General features: G+C 43.3%; 1 protein-coding gene across 1 annotated transcript; it reads right to left on the bottom strand.

Moving 5' to 3' along the window:
* Positions 1-2509: 2509 nt before the first annotated feature.
* Positions 2510-12634, bottom strand: LOC307063607 (PRAME family member 27-like; the record flags this gene model as incomplete). Its single annotated transcript, XM_079719828.1, has 4 exons — positions 2510-2580; positions 9912-10297; positions 11324-11896; positions 12348-12634. The coding sequence occupies 4 exons, from the start codon at positions 12632-12634 to the stop codon at positions 2510-2512; spliced, it is 1317 nt and encodes a 438-aa protein (XP_079575954.1).
* Between the last annotated feature and the right edge of the window lie 2738 nt (positions 12635-15372).

Here is a 15372-nt window from a genome sequence, read left to right as displayed (position 1 = left end):
AATGCTCTTTTGTGTACAAACTAAATATTTTAAATGTCAAGAAATAAAATTCCAAACAGATGTTTTCATTAAAAGGAAACTCTTCTTGGTTAAGATAATTAAAAATGATATAAACCAAAGGACAAATCAAAATGTTGAGAATGAGGCAAAACTACACTGAGAGGCAAAACCAAAGCATGAAGTTTGTTCATCGGAAAAGAAATAACTAAAGAAACCCCTCTCCCTGCCATTCGGATCTACATGGCACAATTCAAGACAAGCTGACCATACATAAGAGGAGAGTGTCCTTAACTGAGGTCTATAACTTACCAGCTCTGATGTGGTTGGCAGGGTGCTCAGTCCTAAGACCAGGTGGAGAACCCAGACAGTGACTCCAGAGGAAGAAGTTTCTGCATCTCTTCTTTGATGCCCGAGGCTTTTATAGGTCTTTCTAATCACGTCTTCCCCATTTCCAACTACTAACAACCTATCAGAAAGCGATGCCTGATTAGATTCCAGACTGTCCATCAGGTTAATCATGATTGGATCTTCGCCTACATCCTGATGAATTGATTGAGTCTGATTTTCATTCAGGAGGGAATAAATGGGGGTAGGGGATTCAAGGACTCAATCATTGATTCACTGCACAAACATTGATTGAGTTTTACTAATAGGGTCAGTTATAGCCACGGGTGTGGAAAGATATTATTGGTTCCTGATATTGGACAGAAACAACAAAACTAGAAAGCATCATTTTTGGAGAATCTTTGTGAAGATCAAACTAATCAAGATGTCCAAAAATTAAAACATTATAAAAATATGGTGCTGTCATTCCCAAAGGAAACAGCATAAACTTCTATCTGCATCAAGTTGTCACTTAGGTGTTATATAAGAAACATAGCAGATCATGAGCCTATTCAGGGAGCAAGGGAAATGCAATGGGGGATATGCTTGGCACTCCGGGCTTAAGTCAGGGCTTCTCTGAAGCAGGTCAGATCAAAATCACAATGAGAAGGAAGAATGGGGACTGGGCAGTGTGGAGCTGGGCATTCCTAAAGGGACACTGTGAATGAATCAAGACAGTGTATAGTTTGGGCATATATTTTTTTCTCTTGGGAAAATGGAGACTAAAAGACTTTTCTCTGGGTGGAGTTTAGAAATTAAAAAGGGAACCTGTGTCGTGTTTAAGGTGTTTCTCTCCAGAAGGACGATGATATCAGCACAGCAAAGTAGCATGAAAAGACTAAATCTGAGAATGTGAGCAGAGGGAGAGGCTGGGAGCCCTGGGAAGTCAAGCATTTCCAAGTCTGAGAGCCACTGAGGGTGGGCACTGTGGCCTGTTTGGGAACTTGGACCCAGAGGGAGACATGAATGTGGATAAGGTGCACCAAACCCTGTCCTCATCGTGGTGGCTGTTACCAGTAAACATTTTCTTTTAGGCTCTTCCTGCAGGGGACGCTCCCCGACGGCAATTAGCCACAGCTATTTTCCTAGGGGCTTGGCAGCCAAACCACAGTTGCATTGACCCCTTTCCAAGTATATTTTGATAGTTAGTACTTCCTCAAATTTAGAAAAGTTCAACACAAATTCTGATCAAAGTGACGTCATTAGACACAGAAATAAAATCCTGTTCTCCTCATATTAAGCACTGTTCACAAATCCTAACACCTTTCCCTACAAAATTCAGAAGCTATATTTGGTGTTTAAGGATCTGACATGTTCAGCGATAACTCCCACCCTGGGCTGAATCACATGAAGATTTTTTTGATTTTTCAGGATACAAAGAAAGTGTGACCCTTCCTCCACCCCCAAGCATTCTCCATGTCTTTCCTCCATTCACTGTGATGTCCATGTAATTCAATTATAAAGCAGCCTAAGAAGACTAGGAGACTTGAAGAGTGTTCTCCATCTTGGTATCTTTCCAGAAGATTCCTTTCACCACATTTCTGCTATGGGTATAAACAGCCTTTGCATAAAATAGGGATAAACTGAATTGTACTCAGTAGACATTTTACCTCTCAGGCCAGCAAACACATTTACTAATGAGCTACAGTAGAGTGAGATAAGTAACAATGATCAACATAAACAACTCTTTTTTATTGAACACACAACTTGGTGAGCAATGGTGTCAGCACTTTTTATCCATTACCTCAAATAACCTTCACAGGAAATGAAAAGTTCACTGCTCTTTTCCCATTTTTAGGCTGGTGGATTCAGGTGTGGGCTTGGGAGAGAAACCTGCTCACTTCCACATTGTGAATAATTGGTAGATTCCCTCAGATGAGGGGTTCAGAAGGAACCTAAACATTAGGAAAAACTGACTGACAAACTTCACATGATGTCAGTGTAAATGGGCAAATAACAGAGTCCAAGCTGGAGATGTTTCTATGGGATCCCAGTCCATGAGATCCAAGTATATAGGAGGGGTCAAAATGTTGGAATGTTCTAGAAATTTTAAAAGCCCATCCGTCTCCCTTCCTCCTGCACAGAGGAAACCTCCTCTGTCCACCTCCACACAGAGCCTGTTTACTCAGGGGACACACTGGCTGTTGAGGAAGAGGGAGCCCATGTGCACAGAGGGGCCATCCTTCCTGCCCAATTCTGGGTCCAGCAGGACTCTCAGAGTCTGGTGAGAGTGGATCTGGTGGATCTGGCATTTCTAGCCTGTCCTGGTTGCATGTCCTCATGACCTTGTTTGCTGCCCAGGTCAGAGCTACCCTCTGAACCCATCAGGGGGACGCCCTGGTCTGCTTTTCCTGGCACAGTATCCCAAGTGAGATTCTAAAACATCTGCTCCCAGGTCTCTGCATAAGGGTTTAGAATATATGTGTGCCTCCAGTTCCCTCTCCCAGCATGAACTGACTTGGAAGTCCTCTCTTTCTGAAGCCCACCAACATCACCTCTCCTCGAACCTGGAGCCTGGCTAGAATGTTGGGACACCCTTCCACTGGGATCAGAAGAAATCAAGGAACTCTTCTCTAATTCTACTGAGTTATTTTGTAGAATATGACTAACCCCAAAGCATAGAGTTTCCCTGCTGCGCCTCTGGATCCATTGAGGCACACAGGACTGCTGAGGGGTGAACTCTCCTGGGTAGCAGAGGAGGATCTTGACTCCTCTGGTCTTCCTAGGTGCGACAGGTGATGGAGCACCTTGAAGACCAGTCCCCTGCAGAGGCTCTCCCATCTGTGGCTCTCTTGGCCCAGCCCTTGAGCTGACAAATTTCTCCTCAGGTCCAGTAAGCCTTTTTTTCTCTCCTAAATCAAATGTCTTCTTTCCCTGAATGTCTTGCTTTCTGTGCCTTTTTAAAGTCCAGGTCTCTGTGTTGACCCTCCTTGCCCCCTCCAGTCTCAACAGGGTCTGGTTCCACTTTAGATCCATTAATAACTTGCTATAAACAAGGAGCTGTTGCTCTTTCTTCCTCATCAATAAAGACTTGATGACAACATTACCCTGGGTCTGGGCAATTAATCCCAAAGGACAGGCTTGTAGAGACATGGTGGGTGGGGAGGATGTCTGGGACTCTCTCCAGGCAGGATTGGGCCACAGGGCATGAAAGAAAGAAGAGAGAGAAGTGCAGAGAATATCCAGAGGAGCTGGTGTAGGACCCAGAATGAGGTGGGAGTAGAGAAATGTCAGCCTAGCAGGAGATCATGTCCTCTGGCTCTCACAGGACCATGTCCCATCAAGTCTGAGGATTTGTGTCTGAGGCCACTGGGGACACTGAGGCCCTGGATTTGGGACTGTGAGTTCCCAGGGTCTGGATTTTCTTGCCCTGCCTGGCATTAGGCTCCAGTGGCTGCTCTCGTACTCACCGCAAGGGCACAGTGTCTGGCCAGTGAAGAGTCTGGAGAGAGAAAGAGTGGTGAGCATCCAGTCTGGATGCAAATATCAGGGGCAGGTTAGGAGGGAAGGCGAGGATCCTCACCTTGACATTTATGCCAGAGGAAGGGACGCTCTTTGGAAACTTTGCAGTTTTGTCTCCTCACCCATCTCAGCTTTCAGACTTTGAGAATTGTGTTTTTCAGGAGAAAATGAGAAATAATGAGGTCTGTTACTGTGTCTCCATCATCCAAATGACAGCAAATTGCCTACTTTAATCCTTATGAAGGTCATAGGAGATGAAAGTCAAACCAGGACCCATTGCTTGTCCAGCACAAATGAAGGAGGAGCGCAGGGACCTGTACTGGCCTCCCTCTTGTAGGAAAATCCTCTAACGTCCCGGGCTGAGGACCGGCAGGAGCTTCTGGTGGTGGCGGTGGTTGGGGGGAGGGCTCTGTGGACAAGTTCACTGGGGTGTCTCCAGCACATGTGACACAGCCTAATACTCTTACCCAGTATTGCCCTCTCACTCTTTTCTCCTCGATTCATTTAAAAGGATTATTTATTCTTCTCGTAACTGAAAATTTGTACCCTTTGATGTACTTCTCTCCATTCCCTCCAGCCCAGCCCCTGTCAACCACCATTTTATTCTCTGTTCATGAGAAATTGATTTTCTTTTCCTTTTTTTGAGTCTACATATAAATGATACAATGTAGTATTTGTCTTTCTCTCTCTGGCTTACTTCACTTAGCATAACGTCCTCCAAGTTTATCCATATTTTCACAAATGGCAGAATTTCCTTTTTATGGCTGAATAATATACCAGTATGAACATATACAACTTTTCCTTTATTCATTCATCCATCAAAGGACTTTTAGGTTGTTTCCATATTGTGGCTATTGTGAATAACGCTGCAGTGAACATGGGTGTTCAGACGTCTCTTCAAGGATCTAGTACACTCACAGTGACTATAGTTAATAATATAATATTGTATATTTAAAATTTGCTGAGAGTAGATCTTATAAGCATTCTCACCACACACACAAAAAGAGTTAACTATGAGGTTGTGGATGTCTTAATTATCTTGACCTTGGTAATCATTTCACAGTGTATACATATATCACATCACCACATTGCACACTTTAAATATCTACAATTATATTTGTCAATTATCATTCAATTAAAATGTGTTTACTGAGTATCTACAGTGTACCAACTGCTATTCTGGGTATCAGGGAAACATCCAATTAATGTGATATGTCCCACTACCATGTTATCTCATAGGTACAGACTACATTCTATTGAGGCAGACAAAAAACACATAAGCTGAAAACTAAATTAAATACAGGCAGATGTGTACCTAGACAGGTACACAGGAAGGTAAGGGGATTAAAAAAGAGCCCTTCCCAATGTGCAACACTGGTATACTTATTGTTTTGAGCTGTAGGCAATGAAGACACAGCAGACTGAAACAAACAAAGAAAACCTTTCACCTCTCTCTGAACTACCTAAAAGAATTTAGAAAGGGGGCCTGGGCCAGAGAGAGAGCTATTATCCAGAGACAACTTTATCTGAGTGATGTATCTGTATGGCAGAACAAACATCTAATTACCAAACAAATTACTAGCTCTTCTGTGAATCACACTCTTCCCCATTGAAGACCTGGCACTCTCTCCCATCCCGTGTCCTGAGATCACACATGAGCCTTTATTACTCTATGGTTGGCGAGAACAACAAAACATTGGAGCAACCTAAATTTACATAAGGAGGCAAAGTGTTAAAATGTAGGCCATTCATTTTATGAACTACTATATGCCTGCTGATATGAATGAGGACTGATCCTTAAGACCCACCCTTAAACTTAAAAAAGCAAGATGATCTGAATCACTAAGACACCATTTCCATAAGGGAAGCTGAACCAGATATTAGCACATGCAAAAATAAATGTACAGAAAGTCAGAGAGAAGTCTGGAAAGTACACTAAACTGAACTCTCTGGAGAGGGGCCTGGGATGAAGAGGAAGTTCAGGGGATATGTTTCTTCTATCTGTATTGTTGGGATATTTACATTGAGAGTATAGTCCTGTCTTACTTGGGCAAAACCAACAGAAGTATGGGAAACAAATGAAGGTTTCTTTTGTTACTGAACCAAACTTGGGTCCACTGATCTGTGTGCAGTGAAACCAATCTACTGATACTGAGAGTGATGAAGGAAAGTGTAGCGTTTATTGCAGGCACCAAGCAAAGAACAGGGGCAACTATTGCTCAAAAGGCCCAAATTCCCTGATGACTTTCAGGAAAAGATTTTTAAAGACAGGGTGAGAGAGAGTGTTGTAGGGTGTGTGATCAGCTCATGGACATTCTTCTGGTTGTTGGCGATGAGGTAATCAGGAATAAATATCATCAAGTTTCTGCTTCCAACCCCTCTGGTCTCTATGTGCTTGTAGTCAGCCTGGAGTTCACTTCATTCAGTGTTTTCAAAGTAGCTCAAGGATATGGCTCAGAATGTCATCTATAGCCCTTGAGGAGGAACTAAAGGTCTTTGAATTTGTTTAATGGCTAAGCTATTATTATTTTGTCCTGCTTGATTATTTTCCTTTGTTTCTGCATTTTGTCATATTTTCTGTTTATTCTTTGGAACTCAGGATAGGCCTAGGAGGATAAAGGTTTTCTACAAGCAAGAGGCAGGTGCAGGACATGAGGGGGAGTCTGTCCCAGGAAGGGCCCATAGGGTTCTGCTCAGTTACACTTTCAAGTACAACTTATATGTACAAATGCGTTGACCACAAATGCTATTTCTTCCAAATCCAATTTATTTATGTTATTGGTAGACAGTTAGTGTTGACTTTCCCCAAATGTGCATTTCAGTGCAAAATAATGTTTGGCTATAAACTGTTGTTAAATATGTCCATGCACCCACAGTTATAAGCATTTACTGCCACACCAGGCTTCTTGTTCAGCTGCAGGACCACAGGGTGATAGAGACACAGTCCCTGCACTTTATGAGACTATTAATGTTGTTGATGAAAATTCAATTAACTCTCAAGTTAAGAAGAAAAAAAAGGGAATTTTATTTGAGCCAAACTGAGGATTATAACCCAGGAAGCAGATTCTCAAAAAGCCCTGGGAACTGTTCCATGTGTTAGAAGTCAAAGGCATAGTAATATACATTTTTGAGTCAAAGGATCGTACATCAAAATGACATCCTGATATTTTACATAAAGTTCACCAAAGATACATAGTCCAGGTAAGCACATACAAAGTGGGCAGCAAGTCACCATGAACCCCTACAGAGCTGGGAAAGAACACTATTCTTTTAAGAAGTTACATTGCTAGCATCAGAAGAAAAAAAAATTGATCTTTAATGTTGAGCAGGCACTCCCATCTTTGAGGAGCTCATTGCATATTAGGTAGGCAGGAGGCCCAAACAAACACAGAGAGAGACTTTTATGTTTAATTTTTTTCTTGTCCTGTCTTAAAATATAAATTTTATTTCATCACTGTCTAACAGGTAAGTTTGTCAACAGAAAAAATTGTAATACGTACCCTTTTCATATGATCCAGCAGCCTTGTTCCTTGGTATCTACCCAAATGAGTTGAAAACTTATGTCCAAACCAAACATGCACACAGATGATTTTAGCAGCAAACCAAAGAAGCAACAAAGCTGTCCTTCAGTATATGAGTGAGCAAATAAACTGTGGTGTACTCAGACAAGGAATGTGATCAAAACATGAAAAGACATGGAGGAAACTTAAATATCTATTACTAAGTGAAAGAAGTCAATCTGAAAAGGCTATATACTGTATGATTCCAGAAATATGACATTTTTTCTTTTTTAAAAATTTTTATTGGTGCATAGATGATTTACAATGTTGTGTTACTTTCTGCTGTACAGCAAAGTGAATCAGTTCTACATATACATATATCCATTCTTTTTTAGATTCTTTTCCCATATAGGTCATTACAGAGTATTGAGTAGAGTTCCCTGTGCTATAAAGTGGGTTCTTACTAGTTATCTATTTTATATATAGTAGTGTGTATATGTCAATCCCAATCTCCCAATTTATCCCTCCCCCACCTTTCCACCCTGGAAACCATAACATTGTTTCCTACACCTGTAACTCTATATGACATTTTGGAAAAGGCAATGCTCTGGGGAAAGCAAAAATATCAGTGGTGGCCAGGGACTGGGGGGTGGAAAAGATAAATAAGCAGAGCAAAGAGGATTTAAAAAAAAATTTTATTGGAGTATAGTTGATTTACAATATTGTGTTAGTTTCAGGTGTACAGCAAAGTGAATCAGTTATACATATACATATATCCACTCTCTCTCTCTCTCTCTTTATTTTTTTAGATTTGTTTCCCATATAGGCCATTGCAGAGTACTGAGTAGAGTTCCCTGTGTTATACAGCAGGTTCTTATAAGTTAGGACAGTGAAAATACTCCATATGATGCTATACTAGTAGATACATGCAACTATACATTTGTCAAAACCCATAGAACGTACAACCCTAAGAGTGAACCTTGGTGTAAACTATGAAGCTTGGTTGATAAGGATGTCTCAATGTAGATTCATGAATTATAACAAATGTACTCTTCTGGTGGGAGATTTGGATATCCAGGGAGGCTGTACATGTGGGGGCAAGAGACAAATAGGAACTCTCTGTACTTTCTGCTCAGTTTCACTGTGAATCTAAAACTGCTCTAAAAAATAAAGTCTACTTTAAAAAATATAATTGTAATCCTACCTCTAAAATTTTATTATTCTAAATATTTTTAAAAGTGAAAAAATCTCATTCATTGATCTTTAAAATCAGTTTTCATGTCTTATTTGTCTTGAGACGCCAAAGGAAGTTCAACATTTTTTTTTAATCCACATGCATTCTTTACAAGTACTAAATTACCTCTATAATTTTCAAAGAAATTTCATGTATTTAATATTCATATAAATGTGCAAATATTTAAACTCAACTAGTATTAACAGGACAGAAAAAAATTTTTAAAGTACTGACGTATACAGTCCTGCTTACAAAACTGATTTATATCCTCCTGTCTGATCTACCAGCTGGTGGACTAGGAGACCTGAGGCTCAGAATGTCTATCACTAGAGATGAATCCAATCTCTCCTATGCCCTCCCTTCCTCCTCTCTGCACTGGCTGATAGAGCAGCTTGAGTGAACCATGATTCATTGGTGTCCACATGTGAAAGGTGAGACCCATTTCAGGCCCTGGGTTTGCTCTCCACCCTGTTGTAAGGAATAGAGGGTAAGCTAGAGGAATGTAGATACTGAGGTTTCCTCTAGGAGAGAAAAAGAAGGGAAAGACTCATTTAATTATCTCTTAGTGTATGCTAGCTCCAGGGCCAAGCCCTCAAGTGCATTATCTCATTGGAACTTAACAAATGTCTAATGAGCTGGGTTTGTATCATTATCTTCCTTTTGCAAGGTAACCGAGGCTTTTTTTTTTTTTTTCATTACATGGGCTTCTCACTGCTGTGGCCTCTCCCGTTGCGGAGCACAGGCTCCGGACGCGCAGGCCCAGCAGCCATGGCTCACGGGCCCAGCTGCTCTGCGGCATGTGGGATCCTCCCGGACCGGGGCACAAACTCGTGTCCCCTGCATCGGCAGGGGGACTCCCAACCACTGTGCCACCAGGGAAGCCCGTAACCGAGGCTTTTGCTTAAGGTTCCTCCACCCCTATATCCACTCCATCCCTGGAGCACCAACCCACTGAATTTCCCATCAACTCCTTGAGTCAAGTTTTCCCCTTCAATCTTGTACCCCTGCTGGATCACCTTTCCTTTTCACATTCACATTGAGCAGATGCCTGAAACCATAGGTCTGTGTTCTCTTCACAATGCACCTATGTCCTAGGTTTCAGTTTCCAGCGCCCAGAAGAAAGCTTTTCATAGAGGCAACCAACTAGGGAGGGACAAAACAGCAGTATATAGTGGTCTTCTCATGACAGAATATCTCATTGCCCCAGCGAGGACAGGGGCTAGAGCTAATCCAGATGGTCCTGGGCCTTCCTAAGTTCCTCATAATCTCAACCAGCTCAGCCTGAAGCTGGGCAAGTCTCCCCAGGTGTAGGATTCTCAGAGAGCTGTAACTCTCCCTTGGGGCAGGATACAGCTCTAGAATTAAACTGGGCAGTCCATGAGTATGACGCAGCAGCTTCTCCATGATGACCATGGAGAGGAGGTTCCCACAAATGCTGAAGGTCCTGAGCTGGAAGCAGTGGCTCAGGGCAGGCAGGATGGCCTCAAGTTGACAGTCCATGATTCCACACAGGTTTAAGTCCAGTTCCTGGAGCGTGGCTGCAACTTTCTCCAGCAGAACTTGGAGGAGCTCAGGACTAAAGTCAGTCAGTGTGACACCACTCAGATCCAGGCCCTTTAGCTGGCTGATGTTCAGGCACTGGGACAGATGTTTCAAGTCTGATTCTGTAATCAGACAGTGAGTTATTGCGAGGTTCTCCAAGGGAGTCTTCAGGCACCTGGGAGAGAAACTGAGGAATTAGGTCTTGGAAACTAGAATAGAATGTGATGTCAAGGTGGGAGATAAATGATTTACCCAAGGCCAAGGTCATTTTGACCATCTGATAACAATCAATACCCAGAAGGCCCAATCTCATTTTAGCCTGACTCCTGTCATCTTCTTTGTTTGGCAGAGATAAGTACACAGAATCTTGAAAGCTCTCTTTCCTCATCAGTCAAGCAGGGTACAACATACTCCACTTCCTTTTGCGGATGAACGAAAATAGTGGAATTCACTAGAACATGCTCAGAGGAGAGCCTAGCACACAGTTTCAATCAAGAGTGGGCATCACTGAATTTTCATATTTAGAGTCAAAACAAACAAAAAACTACTCTCAAATCAGGGTGCCTTTAGCTCACTACTTGAGCCCCAGGTGCCCATACCTCTGGGCCAGATGAGGCTGGAGGAAGACATGCACAGAGAACCAAGCTGGACAAGATCCCACATCATCAACTGGGGTTTCCAGTCTGCAGGGGCTCAGTTACATCCCTGCATCATCTGAAAACCACCTACCGCTTTTCATTTTGCTTTTGGCTCCCCATTCCTTACCACCAGAATCATGCATTTCCCGTATATTAATTACCTTATCCGGAGCACAAGCAACATTTTACAGATGGGGAATTTGAGACAGGCTCACTGTGGTCACAAAATGGTTGAGCACAGAGCTTCCCTAGAAATACTCAGGTCTGAGCTTGTTTCCCCTCTTCAGTGCCCTCTTACCTGTTGTTGTTTTTTTTTAAGTCACCTGAACAAAGACATCTCTTCCTGAGAAAGAAATCACAAACACTCTGATACATCTGAACCCTCCAATCTATAGCTTCCTAGCATGGTGTTCCTTTCCAGAGCCTCTATTGCACTTTGTCCCTCTACCTTGATTTGTGTGGTTATGTGATGCCACACTTCAAGGTAGAGCAACAAAGGAAACAATGCATGTGACATTCTAGTGTTGTGTTCTCTGTTACTCGGTCAGTGGTGCCATCCTCACCTGAGCATCTTGTCCAGGCGACCTTGGAGGAAGGAGGGAGATTCCATACGGAGATCCCGGAGGTGGTGCAGCCTGAGGAACTGAGAGGTAATTTGGACAACGTGATGCTGTTCCTGCTCCTCAAGTGCAGAGACGTGGATGTGGGAGAGAAGTAGTCTCTGCACATTACCCATCTGGCCCAGGAGAGGAGCAAACACGGCCAAGGTGGACAGATGCCAGGTGCAATTCACTTGCACCTCCTGGATACAGTCCAGTTGCACCATACTCAGGACCTTCATAATATTTTCCATGGACATTGTAACAATTTTCAGCTTCTTACAGCACAGGTGTATGGAAACTTTTCTCTTCTCCACCCACTGCATGAGGTAGATAAAGAATTCATCCATGGTCCCTTCATTGAGGCAAAGTTCTATAAACACCTCCAAGGGAGCCAAGGGCTGTTCTGTCCTTGACCTGTCCTTAGCCACTGGTGCCATTGATGAGCTTGAGGACACATTGACATTGGATCCAGACCACATGCTCCAGAAGTCCTGGCCAGTATTCCTTAAATCCAGCACCCGCAGTTTGCACCTCCTGTGGGGGAAACAGCAGATTGGCAGGGATGGTTTAAGATCCACACTGAATGAAAGCACAGACTCAGAATTTAGGCAACACTCATTTCCCACATGTGCTTTTACTTCACATTCCTGACATCACCTGCTGCCTTGCCCTCTTCTTTCCTCTCTGCCTTTCTTTCCTCCATCTCCTTTCCCACTTCCATTCTTTCTGGTTTTCTACTTCTAGTACCTTTAATCATCACTAGAAGGCTGTGGGGGCATGTTCTTTCAGGCTCCCCTGCATCTTAGGCACTCCTACACTTCCAGAAGGCATTTCCCGAAGTGAGCTCAGCAATGTCCAAGGCCTCTGAGCTTCTTCCTTGGCATCATCAGAAGCCTCTGGTCCATCTCTTGGCTATCTACTCTTATGACACCAGCTGTCTTTTCAACAATGTCTAGGACCCTACCAGCCTACCTGGCAGACTCACCTGGGGCAATCCTTCTGGGCAAGCAGGACATCAAGCCCATCCAACACTGCTTGTAAGGTCTCCACATGAGGCATCTCCATCAGGCCTCCCAGAGGTAGGCGGACAAAGGGCCAGGCTTGCACCATGGCCTTCAGGGTCTCACTGTGTCTCCCATGGAAGGCCTCCATGAACAGTGATGGGAAGAACTCTGTTGGTAGATCCTCCAGAGCAGCAAACACCAAGGCCTCATTCCTCAGCAGGCTCATTCCCACCAGGTCCAGGAGTCTGGGTGGATTCCAGATACTCATTCTGATCTTTTCCAAAAGGAAACCTGTGGAAGCCATCAGAGAACAAGACATCCTTTTCATGCCAAGCATGAGCAAGCCTCCATTGTCTCCCCACCCTTCAGAGGGACTTAGTGCAGTGGTAGAAGAGCCTCAATTTTCCCCAATTCCACTCTAGGTTCAGTGGGCACAAAGCCATAACTCTCTCCCTACTGGCAGCAGAACAAGTATCTCACAAGTGCCGAGGAAAAGGAAAGGCAGCCACTAGTCCATCCATTTCCACCCAGTGCTTTGCTTAATTCATGTCCCAGTGGTAAGTCTGTACCATGAGCCTTAACAATGTCCCTTATCTTTCTTGGGGGAAAACTTTCAGACCATCACTCAGGGCCCCAAAACTATGGGAATAGGAGCATCATGTGGCCCAGCACAGCCTCCATCCTCAATTCCCACAGTTAACTTGGCTGAGAAAGATGAAGGAGATACCCCTAAAATGAATGCTATTTGCACAAAGTAAATATTTTAAATGTCAAGAAATAAAATTCCAAAGAGATACTTTTCATTAAAAAGAATATCTGGGGCTTCCCTGGTGGCGCAGTGGTTGAGAGTCCGCCTGCTGATGCAGGGGACACGGGTTCGTGCCCCAGTCCGGGAAGAGCCCACATGCGGCGGAGCTGCTGGCCCCGTGAGCCATGGCCGCTGAGCCTGCGCGTCTGGAGCCTGTGCTCTGCAACGGGAGAGGCCACAACAGTGAGAGGCCCGCGTACCACAAAAAAAAAAAAAAAAAAAAAAAAAAAAGAATATCTGTTTGGTTAAGACATTTAATATATACCAAAGCACAAATCAAAGTATTTGGGATTAAGGCAAAATTACACTTAGAGGTAAAACGAAAATTTTAAATCAGTTTATCTGAAAAGAAATAAGAAACCTTCCATATCAAGCTGCATGCCACCATTCAAGACACAGAGATCATGGGTAAGATGAGTGTGTCCTTAGCTGAGGTATGTAACTGACCAGCTCTGATGATATCGGCGGGGTGGTGCTAGGACCTCAGACTCCTCGGAAAATCCAGGAGGTGACTGGATTCTGCATCTCTTCTTTGGTACATGAAGACTTTATAGACCTTTCTAATCACAACTTCCTTCTTTCCAACTACTAACTTCCAATCAGAAAGCATACCTGATTAGATTCCAGACTGTCCGTCAGGTTAATCCTGATCGGATCTTTGTCTATCTCAAGAGGAATGGATTGAATCAGATATTCACTCAGGAAAGAGAAAGAACGAAGGAGGGGTATTGGAGTCAAAGGCACGTTCCTTGATTCACTCCACAAATATTGATTGGGTTTTACCAATACCAATAGTTATACCTGCGGGTATGAGACAGGGAAGGGGTTATCGATTTGTGATATTGGATAGGAAAAACAAAAATTTAAAGCATCAGTGTTGGGGGATCTTTGGCCATATCACAATTATCAAAATGTCTCAGAATAAAAACAGCTTCATGAAGACAGTGGTGTTGTTCCCAAAGGAAACACAATAAATCCATCCCTGTATCAAGTGTCACTCAGGTGTCATGTCAGAAACATGGGAGATCATGAGCTTATTCAGGCAGCAAGGGAAGTGCTTTTGGGGATGTGGTTGGTTTTCCAGCCTATGTCAAGGCTTCTCTGAAGGAGGTCAGGTCAAAATCACAGTGAGAAGGGCGGGGCTGGGCAGCATGGAGCTGGGCATTCCTAAAGGGAGACTGTGAATGAGCTAAACAGTGGAAAGCATAGTTGTTGTTGTTGTTGTTGTTTTCTCCTGAGAAGGGAGAAGATTTAAAGGCTATTCTCTGGGTGGAGTTTAGAAATTAAAAGGAAGTGACTAAGAGGAGGCAGTGTCATCTCTGACGGTGTTTCCTCCCAGAATGATGGGATCAGCACAACAAACAGGCATGAAAAGATTAATCTGAGAATGTGAGAAGAGGGAGAGGCTGGGAGCCCTGAGAAGTCAGGCATTTCCAAGACTGAGACCCACTGATGGTGGGCACTGTGGGCTGTTTGGGAACTTGGACCCAGGGGGAGACATGAACATGGTCAGTCACAAATAACCCTGCCATCCAAGGGCAGCTGCTAAGAAGAGATGTTTTCCTTTAGGTTTTTTCCCCACAGAGGATAATTCCCAGATGGCAAATAGCCCCACCCATTTTCCAGGGGTCTTGGAAGCTGAACTATAGTCCCATTATCCCCTTTCCAAGTATATTTTGATAATTACTGTTTTCTAAAACTTAACTAAGTTCAGCACAGATTCTGATCAAGGTAATAGCAATGGGCACAGAAATAAAATTCTGGTTTTCTCTTCACATTAAGCACTGTTCACAAATACCAACACCTCTTCCAAACAAAATTCAGAAGCTGTATTTGGTGTTTAAGGATCTGCCACATTCAGGTATGAGTTCCACCCCAGCTACACCACACAGAGATTCTTTTGAAGTTTCAGGACACAAAAAAAGCTGGACCCTCCCTCCACCCCCAGAATTTTCCATGCCTCCCCCCACCCCATTCAATAAGGTTCCCAAAGAATTCTTGTATACCATTGGCTGCCAAGGCAAGGATTATTTGAAGATTGTTCTCCATCTTGGTATCTTTCCTGAAGATTCTTTTCACCATATTTCTACCATGGGTATAAATGGCTTTTACATAAAATTGGGCTAAACCAAATTGTACTCAATAGACTTATAACTCCCAGGCCATCAAGCACCTTTATTAATGAGTTGCAGTATAGT

The sequence above is a fragment of the Hyperoodon ampullatus genome, assembly GCF_949752795.1.
Source record: "Hyperoodon ampullatus genome assembly, chromosome: 2".
NCBI lineage: Eukaryota > Metazoa > Chordata > Mammalia > Artiodactyla > Ziphiidae > Hyperoodon > Hyperoodon ampullatus.
The sequence above is the reverse complement of the archived record's forward strand: the minus strand, read 5'-3'. Positions and strand labels throughout refer to the sequence as shown.